This window comes from Myxine glutinosa, chromosome 6, assembly GCF_964187855.1.
Source record: "Myxine glutinosa chromosome 6, kmMyxGlut1.1, whole genome shotgun sequence".
NCBI lineage: Eukaryota > Metazoa > Chordata > Myxini > Myxiniformes > Myxinidae > Myxine > Myxine glutinosa.
In genome coordinates, this window is record NC_136266.1 from 135,911,314 (window position 1) to 135,929,994 (window position 18,681).

The 18,681-nt window shown below is 46.6% G+C and overlaps 1 protein-coding gene across 1 annotated transcript in view; it reads left to right on the forward strand.

Annotated features, from left to right (window-relative positions):
• The first annotated feature begins 661 nt into the window (after positions 1 to 661).
• LOC137430332 (Wilms tumor protein 1-interacting protein) overlaps positions 662 to 18,681 on the forward strand; it is a 45,219-nt gene continuing 27,199 nt past the window's right edge. Inside the window, exon 1 of the mRNA XM_068121119.2 lies at positions 662 to 2,239. Coding sequence (XP_067977220.2) covers positions 1,111 to 2,239 — 1,129 coding nt within the window. The 5' untranslated portion in view covers positions 662 to 1,110. The remainder of the gene's footprint in view (positions 2,240 to 18,681) is intronic.

The window sequence follows — 18,681 nt, forward strand, 5'->3', positions numbered from 1 at the left end:
GCGTCCGCGCTTGCTTATTTGCTGAAATTGGTGTAGTAGATGTAGTTGTACTCTGGTTTTAGGCGCCTTCTTTCTTTAAAAGTGCATCATCCCAACCTCCCCAATCCATCCAAGGGATGGCACCCACTTTGATGAATCACACCACCTGTGAAACGCCAGAATGAGTTTATAGTTGGGTTGGGATTCAAATCCAGTGTAAACATTTTGGAGCAAGTGTGGGTAACTTTAGGCCAACCTGTCAGCATATGCACGACATATGTGACCCTGGTGATGTCCCTGTGCCTGACCTCCTCTTTTCTTGCCCACCTCCCAGGTTCTCCTCACCCCTTTCTCCAGGACTCGATAAAACGATGGAATTCATGTTGTGTTGATGTAACACAGGCATGATGAGCCAAACGGCCTTCTGCAGTGTTCAAGTTGTTTGTTTCGACCTCTATCGTACGTCCTTGTTATTCGGACAGAACTGCTGGGCTGCATTATGGTGACCTGGTTTAAAAAAGGAAAAACAATCTTTTCAACGTGCATTTGCAAAAGTTTGCCAGAGTTGAGCGTCCCTCGCCTGGATGCCTCCGCGATCTGCATTCCGCGGATTGATACACGCGGCGAGTCCGCATTCCATTCGGCCTTTTTACCACCTCGCTACGAACAGCGCTTTGCGCACATTCCACGCTAGATCAGCTAGTCCCCGGGACGCGAGATGTGATGTTCGTGACGATCCGCTAGTTCTAGTCCACTCGCTCGGTCGCGTCCCGTTCCTGAGGTCTTACCACATGGACACCGGTTAGACCCATGCTCACGTCAGCGTGTCCGGCGCCGGGACCCGTGTTCGACGAACCACGTCGGAAACTTTGAAGAAAAAGTTTTCCCGCGAATCGCGCCATTGTGTGTGAAACGAGGCAAACAGGGAATGTTTCCTTAGATGAACTTTCCTCGATTCGAGTTGCCATCGCGGGACGCAGCGCGATTCTGGGAAGCGCTTCCTCACCGAGCGGACCTTCCTCGGCTTTTCCTCACAGAGTAAGCGCTTCACGCGCGCAGCCTCCGCTTCTTCTTCTTCCTCTCCTTCCACCGGGTCCTCCGTGGTGGTCCGAGGTCGGAATTCGTCGGCGTATGGACGGGATGGACTGCTCCCCGGGTGACCCTTCCGCGCTGCTGACCCATTTGCGGCTGTGCGACCTCGGAGGGTCTCAGCGACCCATGTCCGCCGGAGACCATCGGCAGTGCGTGTGGCCGACCCCGGCCCCGAGCCAGGCCGGTCGTGGACATACCGTGTTCTTCCCGACGCAGCCTCCCCCGGCTTACCGAGAACGCTTTAGTCCCAGAAAGGAAATGGCATCGCGGGGGCTCAGCGAGTCGGAGCCGAGGCTGCAAAGGGGCTTCTCGGACCCTTCGGACCCCCCGAATCTCCTATTGGCGGCAAAAGGCGCGAATTGTGTCCCCGGAGGTGCGGCGCGGAGGGTCTGCGTCCCCCAATCCCTGTACGACGGACAGCGAGTCGTTCAGTCCGAACGTGCAGGACCAGCCCGGGTCGAACCCGCCTCGGGGATCCCGGACGCGTTCCCACTTGCCGCAGTCCCGGCTCACGACGAACGTCCGCCCTGGCGCGGTAGTCCGGGGTCTGAAGGTCACGTGTCGACGTCCCCGGGGCACGACCCCGAGTTTCCGAGTCCCCGCTCGAGCCTCGCAAGCTCCGCGAGCTCCGGGAGCCGCCCGTCGTCCTCCCCGCGGACCAGCCTGGGCTCAGCCGCCATCCCCGAGCGTCCGCACAGTAATCGCACCAGTGGGATCAGCATGGGTTACGACCAGCGTTGCGGGAGCCCTCGCTCCAGCCTCGCGAGCCAGCACTCCCTGATGCTGAGTCCTCGCTCCAGCCTGACCGAGGCCAGGCCGGGACAGGGACCCCTAACCGCCGAGACGGAGCCTGTACACGGATGTCCTGGGGTCTCCTGGCAATCGAGCTCCTGCTCGCCCTCCGGGCACGTGGCGCCACCATCGGTGCGCCCCCCCGAGCATTTTCCAGAATCGCAGAGTGCCGAGCCGCCCCCGCTCCCGGCCAAGATGTGCTGCTACCCGGGTGGGCTTCGCGCCCCTGGGGTCGTAATAAGAGCGGGCGGTCAGAGCCACAGCCCGCGGGGCGCAGGTCGGCCCCCAGGGCAGGGAGCTGCGGGACAGAAGCTTGAAGCGCTCTCCAGGCAGCTGGAGCAGGAGATGGAGGCTCGAGAGAAGACCGAGTACTTCGGTGAGTTTGTTTCCCTCCTCTCCCCTAATGTCTTCCTCTTCTTCTCATGTTTTATTGCATGGACGTTTAAGCCGACATAATCTATGGAGTATGGATGAACCCAGATGTGGCCACCCAGGTCACGCACATGAGCAGTGCGGTGCGTTGGGTTCACTCTGAGTGTAAATGCATCGTTGTTTCAGCTCCTGTTCATTCGGAATTTTGGTTTGTGCTTTAAATTGTCTTCAAGAAAGAGTTGTCAGGAATATCAGTCGGGGAGCCTGGTGTTGGCTGAGCGGTTAGGGTGCCTGCTTGGGATCCGACGATCCTGGGTTCGAAATCCCGGTCGATCGCTGAATTAACGCCAGGGGGGTTCACTCAGCCTGTCATCCTTCCGAGGTCGGCATAATTGAGCACCAGTTCACTGGTAATTCCCTGTGTGTCGCAAAAGGCGACAGGGTTGGCGGTAGGAAGGGCATCCGACCATAAAGCATTGCGTCAAAAAGGGGACCAAAGTGCCCAAAAAAGGCCACCCCCTGCTCTGCGGGTGAAAATGGTCTCTAAAGGTGTTTGTTTTTTTTAAAATCAGGAATCGGGATAGCTCAAGTGATCACAGGAGCACCACTATCAGAAATCAGGATAGCTCAAGTGATCACAGGAGCACCACTATCAGAAATCAGGATAGCTCCAGCGATCACAGGAGCACCACTATCAGAAATCAATATAGCTCCAGGGTTCACAGCAGCACCACTATCAGGAATCAATATAGCTCCAACAATCACAGGAACACCACTATCAGGAATCAATATAGCTCCAGTGATCACAGGAGCACCACTATCAGGAATCAGGATAGCTCCAGTGATCACCGGAGCACCACTATCAGGAATCAATATAGCTCCAGGGTTCACAGCAGCACCACTATCAGGAATCAATATAGCTCCAACGATCACAGGAGCACCACTATCAGGATAGCTCCAGCGATCACAGGGGCACCACTATCAGAAATCAGGATAGCTCCAGCGATCACAGGAGCACCACTATCAGGAATCAATATAGCTCCAGCAATCACAGCAGCACCACTATCAGGAATCAATATAGCTCCAATGATCACAGGAGCACCGACGGGGAAGACCGAGAAAGACTTGGCGAAAGATGGTGGAAGAAGAAATGCGGGCAAGGGGGTTAACAAGGAGAGATGCAGAAAATAGGGCAAAATGGAGAAGATTGTCATGGGGACCGCAAGGCTAACCCCCGCTCTAGCAGGGAACATGGCCTTAAAATGCATGTTGTTGTGTGTTGTTGATCACAGGAGCACCACGAGCAGGATAGCTCCAGCGATCACATGAGCACCACTATCAGGATAGCTCCAGCGATCACAGGAGCACCACTATCAGGAATCAGGATAGCTCCAGCGATCACAGGAGCACCACTATCAGAAATCAATATAGCTCCAGTGATCACAGGAGCACCACGATCAGAAATCAGGATAGCTCCAGTGATCACAGGAGCACCACTATCAGAAATCAGGATAGCTCCAGCGATCACAGGAGCACCACTATCAGGAATCAGGATAGCTCCAGCGATCACAGGAGCACCACTATCAGAAATCAGGATAGCTCCAGTGATCACAGGAGCACCACTATCAGGAATCAGGATAGCTCCAGCAATCACAGGAGCACCACTATCAGGAATCAATATAGCTCCAGGGTTCACAGCAGCACCACTATCAGGAATCAATATAGCTCCAACGATCACAGGAGCACCACTATCAGGATAGCTCCAGCGATCACAGGAGCACCACTATCAGAAATCAGGATAGCTCCAGCGATCACAGGAGCACCACTATCAGGAATCAATATAGCTCCAACGATCACAGGAGCACCACTAGCAGGATAGCTCCAGCGATCACAGGAGCACCACTATCAGGAATCAGGATAGCTCCAGCGATCACATGAGCACCACTAGCAGGATAGCTCCAGTGATCACAGGAGCACCACGATCAGAAATCAGGATAGCTCCAGTGATCACAGGAGCACCACTATCAGAAATCAGGATAGCTCCAGCGATCACAGGAGCACCACAATCAGGAATCAGGATAGCTCCAGTGATCACAGGAGCACCACTATCAGGATAGCTCCAGCGATCACAGGGGCACCACTATCAGGAATCAATATAGCTCCAGGGTTCACAGCAGCACCACTATCAGGAATCAATATAGCTCCAACGATCACAGGAGCACCACTATCAGGATAGCTCCAGTGATCACAGGGGCACCACTATCAGAAATCAGGATAGCTCCAGCGATCACAGGAGCACCACTATCAGGAATCAATATAGCTCCAGCAATCACAGCAGCACCACTATCAGGAATCAATATAGCTCCAATGATCACAGGAGCACCACGAGCAGGATAGCTCCAGCGATCACAGGAGCACCACTATCAGGAATCAGGATAGCTCCAGCGATAACATGAGCACCACTAGCAGGATAGCTCCAGCGATCACAGGAGCACCACTATCAGGAATCAGGATAGCTCCAGCGATCACAGGAGCACCACTATCAGAAATCAATATAGCTCCAAGGATCACAGGAGCACCACTATCAGAAATCAGGATAGCTCCAGCGATCACAGGAGCACCACTATCAGGAATCAGGATAGCTCCAGCAATCACAGGAGCACCACTATCAGGAATCAATATAGCTCCAGGGTTCACAGCAGCACCACTATCAGGAATCAATATAGCTCCAACGATCACAGGAGCACCACTATCAGGATAGCTCCAGCGATCACAGGAGCACCACTATCAGAAATCAGGATAGCTCCAGCGATCACAGGAGCACCACTATCAGGAATCAATTTCGCTCCAGCGATTACAGCAGCATCACTAGCAGGAATCAATATAGCTCCAACGATCACAGGAGCACCACTATCAGGATAGCTCCAGCGATCACAGGAGCACCACTATCAGGAATCAGGATAGCTCCAGCGATCACATGAGCACCACTAGCAGGATAGCTCCAGCTATCGCAGGAGCACCACTATCAGGAATCAGGATAGCTCCAGCGATCACAGGAGCACCACTATCAGGATAGCTCCAGCAATCACAGGAGCACCACTATCAGAAATCAGGATAGCTCCAGCGATCACAGGACCACCACGATCAGAAATCAGGATTGCTCCAGCGATCACAGGAGCACCACTATCAGAAATTAGGATAGCTCCAATGATCACAGGAGCACCACTATCAGGAATCAATATAGCTCCAACGATCACAGGAACACCATTATCAGGATAGCTCCAACGATCACAGGAGCACCACTATCAGAAATCAGGATAGCTCCAACGATCACAGGAACACCACTATCAGGATAGCTCCAGCGATCACAGGAGCACCACTATCAGGATAGCTCCAATGATGACAGGAGCACCACCATCAGGATAGCTCCAACGATCACAGGAGCACCACTATCAGGAATCAATATAGCTCCAACGATGACAGGAGCACCACTATCAGGAATCAATATAGCTCCAACGATGACAGGAGCACCACTATCAGGATAGCCCCAACGATGACAGGAGCACCACTAGCAGGATAGCTCCAGCAATCACAGGAGCACCACTATCAGGAATCAGGATAGCTCCAACGATGACAGGAGCACCATTATCAGGAATCAATATATCTCCAACGATGACACCTGGTGCCTGGTGCCTGGTGCCTGGTGACACCAACGATGACAACCCTGTTGTTGGGCTAGCGGCTAGGGTGCCGGCTTAGGATCCCGGTCAATCGCTGAATTAACGCCAGGGGGGTTGACTCAGCCTGTCATCCTTCCGAGGTCGGCAAATTGAGTACCAGTTCACTGGTAATTCCTGCTTGTCGTTAAAGGCGGCAAAAAGGGTTGGCGTCAGGAAGGGCATCCGGCCATAAAACATTGCTTCAAAAAGGGGACCGAAAAACAACAACAACCACGGTTCCCGGAAAAGGCCAACCCCCGCTTGCGGGGAAAAATGGCCTCTAAAGGATGACAGGAGCACCACTATCAGGATAGCTCCAGCAATCACAGGAGCACCACTATCAGGAATCAGGATAGCTCCAACAATGACAGGAGCACCATTATCAGGAATCAATATATCTCCAACGATGACAGGAGCACCACTATCAGGATAGCTCCAACGATCACAGGAGCACCACTATCAGGATAGCGCGAGCAATCACAGGAGCACCACTATCAGGAATCAATATAGCTCAAATGATCACAGGAGCACCACGATCAGAAATCAGGATAGCTCCAGCGATCACAGGAGCACCACTATCAGGAATCAATATAGCTCCAATGATCACAGGAACACCACTATCAGGATAGCTCCAACGATCACAGGAGCACCACTATCAGGATAGCTCCAACGATCACAGGAGCACCACTATCAGGATAGCTCCAACAATGATAGGAGCACCACTAGCAGGATAGCTCCAGCAATCACAGAAGCACCACTATCAGGAATCAGGATAGCTCCAACGATGACAGGAGCACCACTATCAGGATAGCTCCAACGATGACAGGAGCACCACCAGCAGGATAGCTCCAGCAATCACAGGAGCACCACTATCAGGAATCAATGTAGCTCCAACGATGACGGGAGCACCACTCGCAGGATAGCTCCAGCAATCACAGGAGCACCACTATCAGGAATCAGGATAGCTCCAGTGATCACAGGAGCACCACTAGCAGGATAGCTCCAGTGATCACAGGAGCACCACTATCAGGAATCAGGATAGCTCCAGCAATCACAGGAGCACCACTATCAGTAATCAATATAGCTCCAACGATCAAAGGAGCACCGCTATCAGGAATCAGGATAGCTCCAGCAATCACAGGAGCACCACTATCAGGAATCAGGATAGCTCCAGTGATCACAGGACCACCACTATCAGGATAGCTCCAGGATTGTCTATTGTGATAACATTCAGATTCACCCATGGAATATGATGACACGCATCCAGTTTGCTTACATTCCCTTGTCAATGCTGTAGATACGAATCTGTCTTTCTAAAAGAGCAGACCATTGTGTGCCACAACCCTGGCCAGGTTACAAGTTCTTGTCCCGAGAGCACTGCCTGGTCACTTCTCGCACCGAAGCTTCTGATGGCTCAATGCCATCTTGATGTCCCACTCGTCTGACAGGCCAAGGAACAAACAGATGGTCAATGAAACATAGATTATTGAGAATTGTTGGAAAATACACAATCCACCTCCAACCACATTTGTGAATGCACCGCCATCCGATGCACAGATTTCATATCCACGCTTTAAAACTGCACAGTTTCTTAATTGGGGGGCTGTTGCTGCTTCTTATTGATTTAGAGGGAAAACCTTTACACCTGAGCAACATTTCATTTACTGAGCTTTCATTTTCAATATGTAGCCCTATGGAAGAGCAGAATAACACCTGGGCGGAGGTTCACACACACTGACATCAGGGTCATGTGGAACAGGAAGCAGACATGGGACAAATAAAAAGGTTTTAGTTTTCATCAATAAAATGAGGCTCGCTCAGAAAATCGATCTTTTTTGATTGGTGGCGCGAGGGGGATGCTTTTGATTGCAAGGACATGTTCTTGTAAAATGAAGCCGAAGCACAAGGTCTGTCCTCGCATCACGTGCATATTGGTACCATGGCCTCTATTGTGCGAAATCTCCTCCAGTCGAACGCCCTTTTTTCTTTCCTCCCGATGACCCTCCACCAACACCTCCAGGGTCTACGCGTTCTTCCATTAACCTCCTCCTGGTTCTACTTACAAACTCTGGGCTGACTGTGTATTTCTGCTCTTGTTCCTCTTACCCCCCCCCCCAATATGTGGAATCGTCGTCCTCAATCTGTTCAGTCCCACTTCAAACTGGCGGTACACTGCCAGCTCATACCATCCCACATCCTTAACCACATTCCTTACTACTTCCATTAACCCTTCCTAAGTCAAGCCCCTTACTTGCACGTTGCAGTGCTTCCTCCCCCCACTCTTTCCTCTTATCCTATTCATTCATTCCTTTGCTGTTGTGTCCAGCAGTTCTTACCCTCTCTCACCTTGTTCTACCATGAACCTATGTCTTGTAAATAAAAATAAATAAATGAAAATCTATAAACTTCTTGTGATGAGATCTAATGAACCTTGAAATAACTTTCAGTGTGTGTGTTATGAGATGCGTTCAGGAAATTCTACCTATGAAGTCCGAGACACACTAACCTTTTTATTGATTAGTACTGTATGTGTAATTATTCGGCGTATCTTGGACCATTGCAAGCATCCTGTTTGTACATTTTTTTTAGATGCCCTTCATCGTTCAACAGAGTTTCATTCATTGCAACGAACGGTTTATTAACGCCCTACACACCAGGTATATTAACAACCAGGACTTTGTCATAGCTTATTGTGATTAGTACGAATAGCACATCATTCAGGATCTGAAGACCACACGACAAAACCCCAGTTCACCTCTTTACTCCAAATACACAGGAATTTGCCTGAGATTATGATCAACACGAGCAAAGTGTTGTACGAACGAGGTACGATAGTCCAAGCACGCACTTGTTTTGATTTTCACTACTTAAGTGTACAATTTATAGGAATATATGTTTCTATTGCCCCATTCTTAGATTTTCTTTTTGAACACCCCTCAGGAATACCATCAATCTTGACACCCTAGAGGACCATGGCTCAAACGTTTTGATATTGTAGATGCTAATGTGCATGTCCACAAGCCTGTTGGGATACAATATACAGTCGTAGCCAAAAATATTGGCACCCTTGCATTTTTTTCAAATAACTCACAATTTTCGGGAAGGTGTTCTTTTCTATGAAGGCTTCATTTTGTTTTCTGTAAACATAGAGATGATGTGCTATATCAAAAAGCTCTAATTTGGTCCACAGGACATTTTCCCAGAAGGATTTTGGCCTGTTCAGGTGTGTTTTGGCAAACTCCAGTCAGGCTTTCTTATGTCTCTCTCTCAGCAGTGGGGTCCTTCTGGGTCTCCTACCATAGAACCCCCTTTCATTGAGTTGGCGACGGATGGTGCGAGTTGAAACTGTCGTACCTTTTGTCTGAAGGTCAGCTTGAATCTGTTTGGCAGTTGATAGAGGTGCTTTCTCCACCATTCAAACAATCCTTTGCTGCAATCTTCGATCAAGTTTTCTGTTGCGGCCACGTCCAAGGAGGTTGGCTACAGTGTCATGGGCCTTAAACTTCCTGATAACATTGCACACGGTGGACACAGAAGCATCAAGGTCTCTTTAGATGGACGTGTAGCCTTGAGATTGTCCAAGCCTAGCTACAATCTTATGTCTGACCTCCTCAGACAATTCTCTGGTTTCCTTTCTTTTCTCCATGCTCATTGTGGTACACACAGTGACCCAAAACAGCAGAATGACTCCTTTTATCCATTCAAACTGGTTGAATGAATGATTTTTATATTGCATGCACCTGCAACTCACCACAGGTGAGTTCAACTCCAAAGTAAAGGAGAATCATCTGCTTGAAATATAATTATTTCTAACAACTTCTAAAAGGTGCCAATAATATTGTCTGGGCCATTTTAGGATTTCTGTGTGGAATAAGCTAGGATTTAGTAATTTTTTCAGTGTTTTTTGGCTTTGTTCCACTGAAAACCAAGGAAATACATATGTGGATTACAAAAGAGTTTTTTATTTCAACAATTTTCTGGAAGAAAAAGTGCAAGGGTGCCAATATTTTTGGCCACGACTGTGTATATATATATATATACTGTATACAGTATATTCATTCCTCCTTTTCCTTCGTACGGAATTTCTACAAAATAGAAGAGCAAGTGCGTAACTTGTAGCTTCTCTTCGATTGATGTAGCATCCGATAAGGAGGCACGGCGCTGTGAGCATAGTTGTTTGAGCTCTATTTGAAGAGCAATGCTTCCATTTAAGTTCATGTCTCAATGTGGAAGCATTTCTATTTTTGTGATATCTGAATCTTTCATGATCTGTGCTGTCCATAATGCCATGATTTCATTTGTCGCACCTTCATGTTGTATGTACGAGTTGTTACAGGGACCAACACGAACGTAATTTTAAACCTCATCAGACATGTCGACATAGAATTGTGCCAAACGTCTGAATCCCCGGTACGTACACAAAGATAACACAAACACAAAACACTCTCTAAAAGCAAGGCCGGTCATTGTTAGCCAATACATATCGGACTGGGATTCATTTCGGAGTTGCATCAGTTGTCGCTGTGAGGCTGATAGAGTGCCCCTGCGCAGGAAGTTGTAACTTGTTCAGGGTGCCGGCGATAACTCGTCTCCTCTTCTTTAACGTCCGCCAAGTGATGCTAGCAGACGGGTCATCGATGCTTCACCCTGCATGTGAAACACCGCGATGACCGTTTCTAGCCCGGCCGAGATTCAAACCCAGGCTAGACGGCCGAGAGGCACAACGTGAATCCTTCCGGGCTATCCCGCTATCCAACAAGGCTGATCATTCCTCCATAACATCCAGTCAATTTTGAGTATTTGTTCTCCACACTCATTGGTAGTAGTTATAGGCGGCACAGCCACATGAGCTTACTGTGTATTTGCAGGAAGAGAAAGTGCCAGATTCTTTTATATTCCCTCTCCCCCCCCCCGCTGTTGTTTGACAGCTGCCCGACCCTGAGCTGCACCAGCTCCCCCGTGCTGAGCTACGTAGAAACACATGGTGTGCACTCCGTATTGGTCGGGCTCTCGCATTGTGTGCAGATCCTCAAAGCTTTGCTAGTCCCAACACGCAGCCATTCTTATGCAGTTACGTCATTCTGAATCCTGTTGTTTTCCTTTTTATCTCATGACATTAGTCTCCCACATTGTTGCACATGCAAAGGTGGCCTGGGTTTCAAAAGTGTCGTCCCAGTAGCTAAACATTTTTGCAGTGTTGTTGGCCTGGTCCAAGGGTTCAGAATAATCCATATCATTATGCATTGTGTTTTGGAGTATTTCCTATATTGCACTGGGCTAGGTGTGTGTGTGTGTGTGTTTGTTTTCTCTGAATGTGTGTGTGAAAATGTGTCTGAAAAGTAATATGAATCTCCTTATGCAGGTCTGTTTTCCACCTCGGTGGAAAGATACGCCATAGTATCGAGTACTGGGTTCCATGATGCAACGACCGTCCATGTTTGTAGAAGATCAGGCCACACCACTACACAAGCTATCTTAAGTTCATTTGAGAACTTCAAAAATTTGCATTACCACTAGACAGGGATGTTTGCTATTGGGGCAGTGACCCTCGTTCCAGAAATGCAGGGAAATCAGAAAACATAAAGGAGGGAAAAAACTTCCCTGGCTAGATTTGATAGGGGAACGTTGCAAAGCTCGTCAGGAATGTGCCCTGAACGCGGCACTTCAAAGCAAGGCTCCCACACCCATGGCCGGCTTGGAATTTTCCCCTTGGTCACAATTGAAAGTTAATTCCAAGGTTCACGTTGATAAGTAATAATGTGTCGGGTGTTTTACATGCAGCGAGAGCACGTTCTATTTTCTTGGAGTTCCTTTTGCTCCGACACACACACAAATGCCTTCAAAACGATGTCTATTGTTGAGTAGAATCGCTGTTTTGTACGACAGTTGAACCAGCATGGCAAGGTAAAAGCATTAGTCATATTACCAAACACTTAGCCAAGGTTTATTACGTCATATCAATCGCTTCTTTGTGACAAATTTTACAAAGCAGATGTAAGTACAGGTTCGGAGCTGGATGTCTGCATTTGCACCCTCGGGCTTCACGGCTTCGCTTTATACTCTGAGCTGCCATCCCCCACTCGCGGATCCCTCACCACATCAATGTTTTCCTGCAGCGGACGGAATGTACAAAACACGGACGTTTGTCATTAACAGCAAGCCTTTAATACAAATATGTGCATTTTCTGTCTGCCGCGGAAAGTTCATTGCGACCCACGAGCCGTTAGATGGAGACTCCTTGAGAATATTGTAGAAAATGATAGAGATCTAAATAGTTTATGATGGACGTTGGAATGCTTTGGGATTCAGACTTTCAGTGAAACAGTGACACAATTGTGATTCGAAACTGTCAAATTGTCAGATTGGTGTTTCACAGGCAGGTCGCCACATGACGAAGTGTGCCGTTCCTCAGATTGACATTATTAACCTGAGTGTCCTTATCTGCAAGCATTACTTGGTAGACGTTAAAGTTCCCACGACCTCTTTTGGGAAGAGTTGGCGAGTTCTCACCGGCACCCTGGCCAAATCCCAAATTCCTGCCCAAATCTCCTCCAGACGAATGAATGTCAACTCTGGCCAGCCGGTTCATGAAATACCAGGCCAGGAACTTTCCCGGGTTGACCCCTCAATAAGGTGGGAATATTTTGGAGCCGTTAAAGAAGTAATAGATAATAATAATATTTAATAATTAATTGAATAATAATGGCACGTTCTCCTCCATTCCCTCCGTTACTTCAAACAGCCTCACTGCAGACTCTGCTCAAGACAAAGCAGAATATCTCAGAATATTAAGTACCCCACCTATCCCTCTCTATCCCCATCTTGTCCCCTCATACCCACTACCTACTCAACTGTGTGTCTTTGTCACCCAGGGAGGTAGAGAAAGTTCTGCCCAGCATCGACCCTCCATCACCGACGAGCCGAGATGGCATCAGTGCTCATGTTCTCAAATCCTGCTCTGCTCTTTTGCTTCTCCTTTTATCTGCTCTTTTCAGCCTAACATCACCTCCATTCACAAGAAGGATGCAAAAAGAAACCCTTTCAACTATAGACCAGTAAGCTCACTTACCGGTCTGTAGCAAAGTCATGGAATCCATCAATGCTGCTGACATCAAATCTTTCCAGCCATATCTGATCATCAGTTTGGATTCCATCCCGGTCAGTCACTCAACGATGGACCCACTGAGCTGATTCTCTCAGGACATGTCTCAAGCATTAGACCCAGTTTGGCGTCCTCTTACTGCTTGTGGCTTACAAGGCTACCTTCATACCTGCATTTCTCATTTGCTTGACTGACACAGCAAATTGTTCTTATCAATGAATCCCTCTCCTCTCCCAGTGGAGGCTGGAGTGCCTCAAGACAGTGTCATGGGCCCACTCTTGTTCCTTATAATGTTCCTCATCTATGAGTTCTCCAGTGCACTGAAACCTGTTCCTTTTATCAGCTGACTCCACGTTGTCCAGTGTAGCAAGCACACCATCTCCCTGACGAGCAGGCAGTAGCTGCATCGCTCTCATCTGCTGGTCTGACAGTTAAAACATGTCCTTCAACACTGACAAATCTCAGTCTCAACCTGTTGCAATGACACAGACATGTTGCAATGAAGGACAGGCAAGCGAATCCACATCTCTTTTTCCACGGTCAGCCACTGGAAGAGGTTCAAAATATTGAACGTATATGCTTTGCCATCAGCCAGTGCCTTTGTTGGGTTTACCGCATACAAAGCTGGCCCCCATAAACAACCACAGACTGAGCATCCTCCGTCTGTAGCTCTATAGAACACTGTTCTCCCCAATGGTCTGGCGTTCCCAGTTCACATCTATCCCTCCTGAATACTGAATAATCTAAAGGTCTCAACATTATTGGCATATCCCCTGTGATAAGGCTGAAGTACAAGGCCCGTTGCTCTCACATTGCAAACTGGTCCGTTGCCTCTCTTTTTCCCCCACCTCTCATCTCGTTTTGCACCCTCTGCTCTCCCAGCCCTTCGACCTTCCTCAACTCCTACAGGATGCTCAAATTCTTCCTGTAACCCCCTCCTCGTTAAACTCCCATAATCTATACTTTCTGTCCACCGTCACTCTTTTGCTCCTCTTTTCTCGTGTTTGTGGAATTCCCTTCTGTAGGCTATTTAATCTCACCCGTCCCTCCAGGACTTCATGCCGATGGTAAACAACCATCAATGTTATTACCCTCGCCAGAGGAGAGGGTATTGCATTTGAGTCCGTTTGTTACTTGCAAAATCGAAGATTGGTTGGTCTTGTGCGTTATTGCGTTATTCTGTCTGTTTGTCTGTCTGTCTGTAAGTCAGTCACCTACAGGTCACAATTTTCAACCAATCTTCATGAAACTTCACCAAATGGTAGAGTTGGTCATAAGCAAGAAGCCTATTGTTTTTCGGGTCAATAGTTCAACAGATCAACATAGGCCAAAGGTCACTAACTTTATCAAATTTCTAAAATCCTCAATTTTCATCCGATTGACTTGAAATTTTAAGAGGATTTGCATATCTGGTCACTGAATTCAACCACCAACTATTTTTGAGGTCAACATAGGCCAAATTTCTAAAATCCTCAACTTTTATCTGATTAACTTCAAATTTGAAGAGGACTTGCATATCTGGTCACTGAATTCAACCACCAAGTATTTTTGAGGTCAACATAGACCAAAAGGTCAACATAGGCCAAAAGGTCAACATAGGCCAAATTTATGAAATCCTCAACTTTTATCTGATTAACTTCAAATTTGAAGAGGACTTGCATATCTGGTCACTGAATTCAACCACCAAGTATTTTTGAGGTCAGCATAGACCAAAAGGTCAACATAGGCCAAAAGGTCCAGCCACTGGAAGAGGTTCAAAATATAGGCCAAATTTCTGAAATCCTCAACTTTTATCCGATTAACTTGAAATTTGAAGAAGACTTGCATATCTGGTCACTGAATTCAACCACCAAGTATTTTTGAGGTCAACATAGTAGGCCGAATTTCTAAAATCCTCAATTTTTATCTGATTAACTTGAAATTTGAAGAAGATTTGCATATCTAGTCAACGAATTGATCCACCAAGTATTTTTGAGATCAACATAGGCCAAATTTCTAAAATCCTCAATTTTCATCCGATTGACTTGAAAATTCAACAGCATTTGTATATTGTCACTAAATTGGAGAACCAACTATTTTTGAGGTCATAAGATCAACTCGAGGGCAAACTTCCAAAACCATAAATTTTCATCCGATTTACTTGAAAATTGAACAGCATTTGCACATTGAGTCACTAAATTGGGAAACTAACTATTTTTGAGGTCAAAGGTCAACTCAAGGTCAAACTTCAAAAATCGTCAATTTTCATCTGAAAGAACCACCTTTAGATGCCATTTTTCCCCGCAGAGCAGGAGTTGGCCTTTTTTGGGCACCTTGGTCCCCTTTTTGAAGCAATGTTTTATGGCCGGATACCCTTACTGCCACCAACCCTGTTAGTCGCCAACTTCCCCAAACACACAGGGAATTACCAGTCAACTGGTACTCAATTTGCCGACATCGGAAGGATGACAGGCTGAGTCAACCCCCCTGGCATTAATTCAACAATTGACCGGGATTTGAACCCAGGATCCTAGGATCCCAAGCCGGCACCCTAACCGCTAAGCCAACACCAGATCGTCAATTTTCATCTGAAAACCAGTCAATTTTCATCCGATTGACTTGAAAATTGAACAGCATTTGCACATCGAGTCACTAAATAGGGAAACCAACTATTTTTGAGGTCAAAGGTCAACTCAAGATCAAGCTTCCAAAATCATCAATTTTCATCTGAAGACCCGTCAATTTTCATCCCATTGACCCGAGCTTTGATCAAGATCGGTTAATCTGTATGAAATGGACAATTTGCTGGATCAATCTCAACTTTTTTAGGGAGGGGAGTGGATTTTGCAAGTATCGTGCTCTGCATGACATCTTGTTTGTTTGTCTGTCTGTTTGTTTGTCCGCACAGAATAAATATGATTTTCTCTGCAACCGTTGGTCCGATTGACAGGAAACTTTCACCATAGGTGCACCTCCACCTGTAGATTTTTTAAATGATGATTATGATGTCATAGGTCACGTGGTATGGGCGCCATCTTGGTAAAACCGGAAAAAACGTGCACCTCTATATCTCCGAAAGCGCTGCCTAGAAAAAATTGAGACATGGCTCATTGTAAAGAACTCTCCATGTGGAATAACATATGTTAATGATGATGTCATCTGTGCCTCCATTATGACGTCATAATTTGACAAGTACAAAACTTCATCCGATCAAGATGAAATTTATTGAGCATCATCTCAGGATAAATTGGTGGAGAAAAAAAAAATGAAGACGTCATTGGTCATGTGGTTCTGCCGCCATATTTGTTTTAACACAACAGCCTTAAAAACCACTGAAAACATGTCCTGGTGAGGGTCTGCAATCTCTGATTGCTCTTTCTAATTTTCCATTTTTAGTTGTTATTATCTAGCCCTAGTTATCCACTAACCACGCTGGCTGGAGGGCCTAGAGGTATGCACACTCACCTCCAAGCTGTCCAATCTGTGTTTGAATCAAACAAGTAATCAAACAAATTCATCAATGTATGTTTGCCGTCCCCCAGATGGACGTTAAACTGGGCCGCCTGTCTGCCGGCAACTCCAAACTGGGCCTCCTGTCAAAGCACTTAAGCAGGCACTCCAATGGAACGGAGTGTTCGGCACTGCTTAACAACATGGCGGCCTACATGTAAACAATGCTATCGTGGTACTTGAGCAAATGTTGTGCGAGGCGTCATTTTCATTTTTACTCGATTCTCTTGTGACAACTTCCCCAAACAAATTTACTGTGTTAGCAGTAGCTACAGAGGGTACACCCACCCACCAAGCTTATCTATGGACCTTTTGATGTGCATTTTATGGAAGGAAGGGGTTTGCATGTTTGCAGATTTTAAAGAATTAGGAAGAAAAGTCACAATAAAAGTAGAAGTAAAAGTAGAAATAAAAGTAAAAGTAGTAGAAGTCACAATAAAAGTATGCTATGCGCATTTCAATATCATCCTTGAGACAGCAGAATTGAAGAAATAACCACCAAGCGGTTTTAATCCAACTACTGCAGCCATTTTTGGGCGCGTTCCGTTAGCAAGAGGCTTACTTACAAGCGTAATTTATTTGGTCAAAATTGATTGGTCAAGAAATAATTTGAACAAGACAGATAGAATTTTTACATTCCTCTCGTTGTATTTTGATGAGATAACCGCAAAAGGTAATTTTAAAGACAGCACTCCTAGCTCCGCAATACTCCAAAGCGTATCTATGCGAGACTGTATATCGGTTCACCTTTGTTCCAAGAACAGTACATCTACAGCTGTGCTTGCACTATAATAGTCAAATTTTTAGTCCCAATGGATAAAGACACCAGATTTTCTTTTGCCATGTTGCTAAAATTTTGGCCACAGATTTCTCTCAATCTTGAGCATGAAACTTCCTCTTTATTTAATTGCAGTCGGACAAAGTCTGTAAACCACGCAGCCCTGGCAAATTTCCCATTTTGTGGAATAACCGTCAAAGAAGGCAAAGCAACATTACAATTTCAAATATTTCAGGAGGATACAGTTTGTCGTATCAGGTGCAATCAATTATCTTATTCTCCCTTCATATCATCTTGGTTGTACGTTGCCTTGTTTGATGGTTACGAGTACAGTATTGCACTTTTTCCTAATTCTGATTTGTTTTTTTCTTGTACATGTAGTTGAGTTAGAAAAAAAAAGGTAATGGCCATTTACTTTGGCGTATCAGGAGGCCATCTTACCTCTTCTTTTGCACAGTCAATTTTTTGTAAAAAGATGGGCAAAGCATCACAGTACTGTTTATACCTACCTACTTTGCTCAGCCAATTAGACACCCTTTTGATGGTGTCATACAGCATAGTCGACCCAATGAGATTAAGTAAATAACGTGTGCAGAATGGTATTCGCCAGTCATTATTTAAGTGCTGTTTTATGCCATTAGACACCACTTTTGTTGACTTTACAAAAGCCTTTGACTCGGTAGGTTGTCACGTAGTCTTTGAGCTACTGAATAAAGTATGGATTACCCACCAAATTAATGAACATCATGACTACCTTACACGGTAGTCATGAGCCTGGTGTTGGCTTAGTGGTTAGGGCGCAGGCTTGGGATCCTGAGGATCCTGAGTTTGAATCCCGATCGATCACTGAATTAAAGCCAGGGGGGTTGACTGAGCCTGTCATCCGTCCGAGGTCGGCAAATTGCGTACCGGCTTGCTGGGATGAATGATCCCGGTGTGTACCCCGGTTTAGAATAGGTACACCGTATCCCTGCGCATCGTAAGAGGTGACTAAGGGTTGGCATCAGAAAGGGCATCCGGTCATAAAAACATTGCCTCAAACAGGGAACCATGATTGTCATGGGGCCCGCAAGGCTAACCCCACTCTAGCGGGGAAAAATGGCCTTAAAACGATCATTCATTTTATTCATTCATTCATTCACTCATTCATGACAACCTTACATACCGGCATGAAGGCCAGGCTATTTTAATGCATGTTTTAATTTTTAATAATGCCATGCGTGTTCACTTTTGGACTGCGGTGATTTCTTCAATATTCACCTCAAAGCCGACCCTCGAGTGCAGCATTGTTTTCTGCGCGAGTCACAATATGGCAATTATATTGCCCTTTGGGTAAGATGGTGCGACTTTGGGTAAGA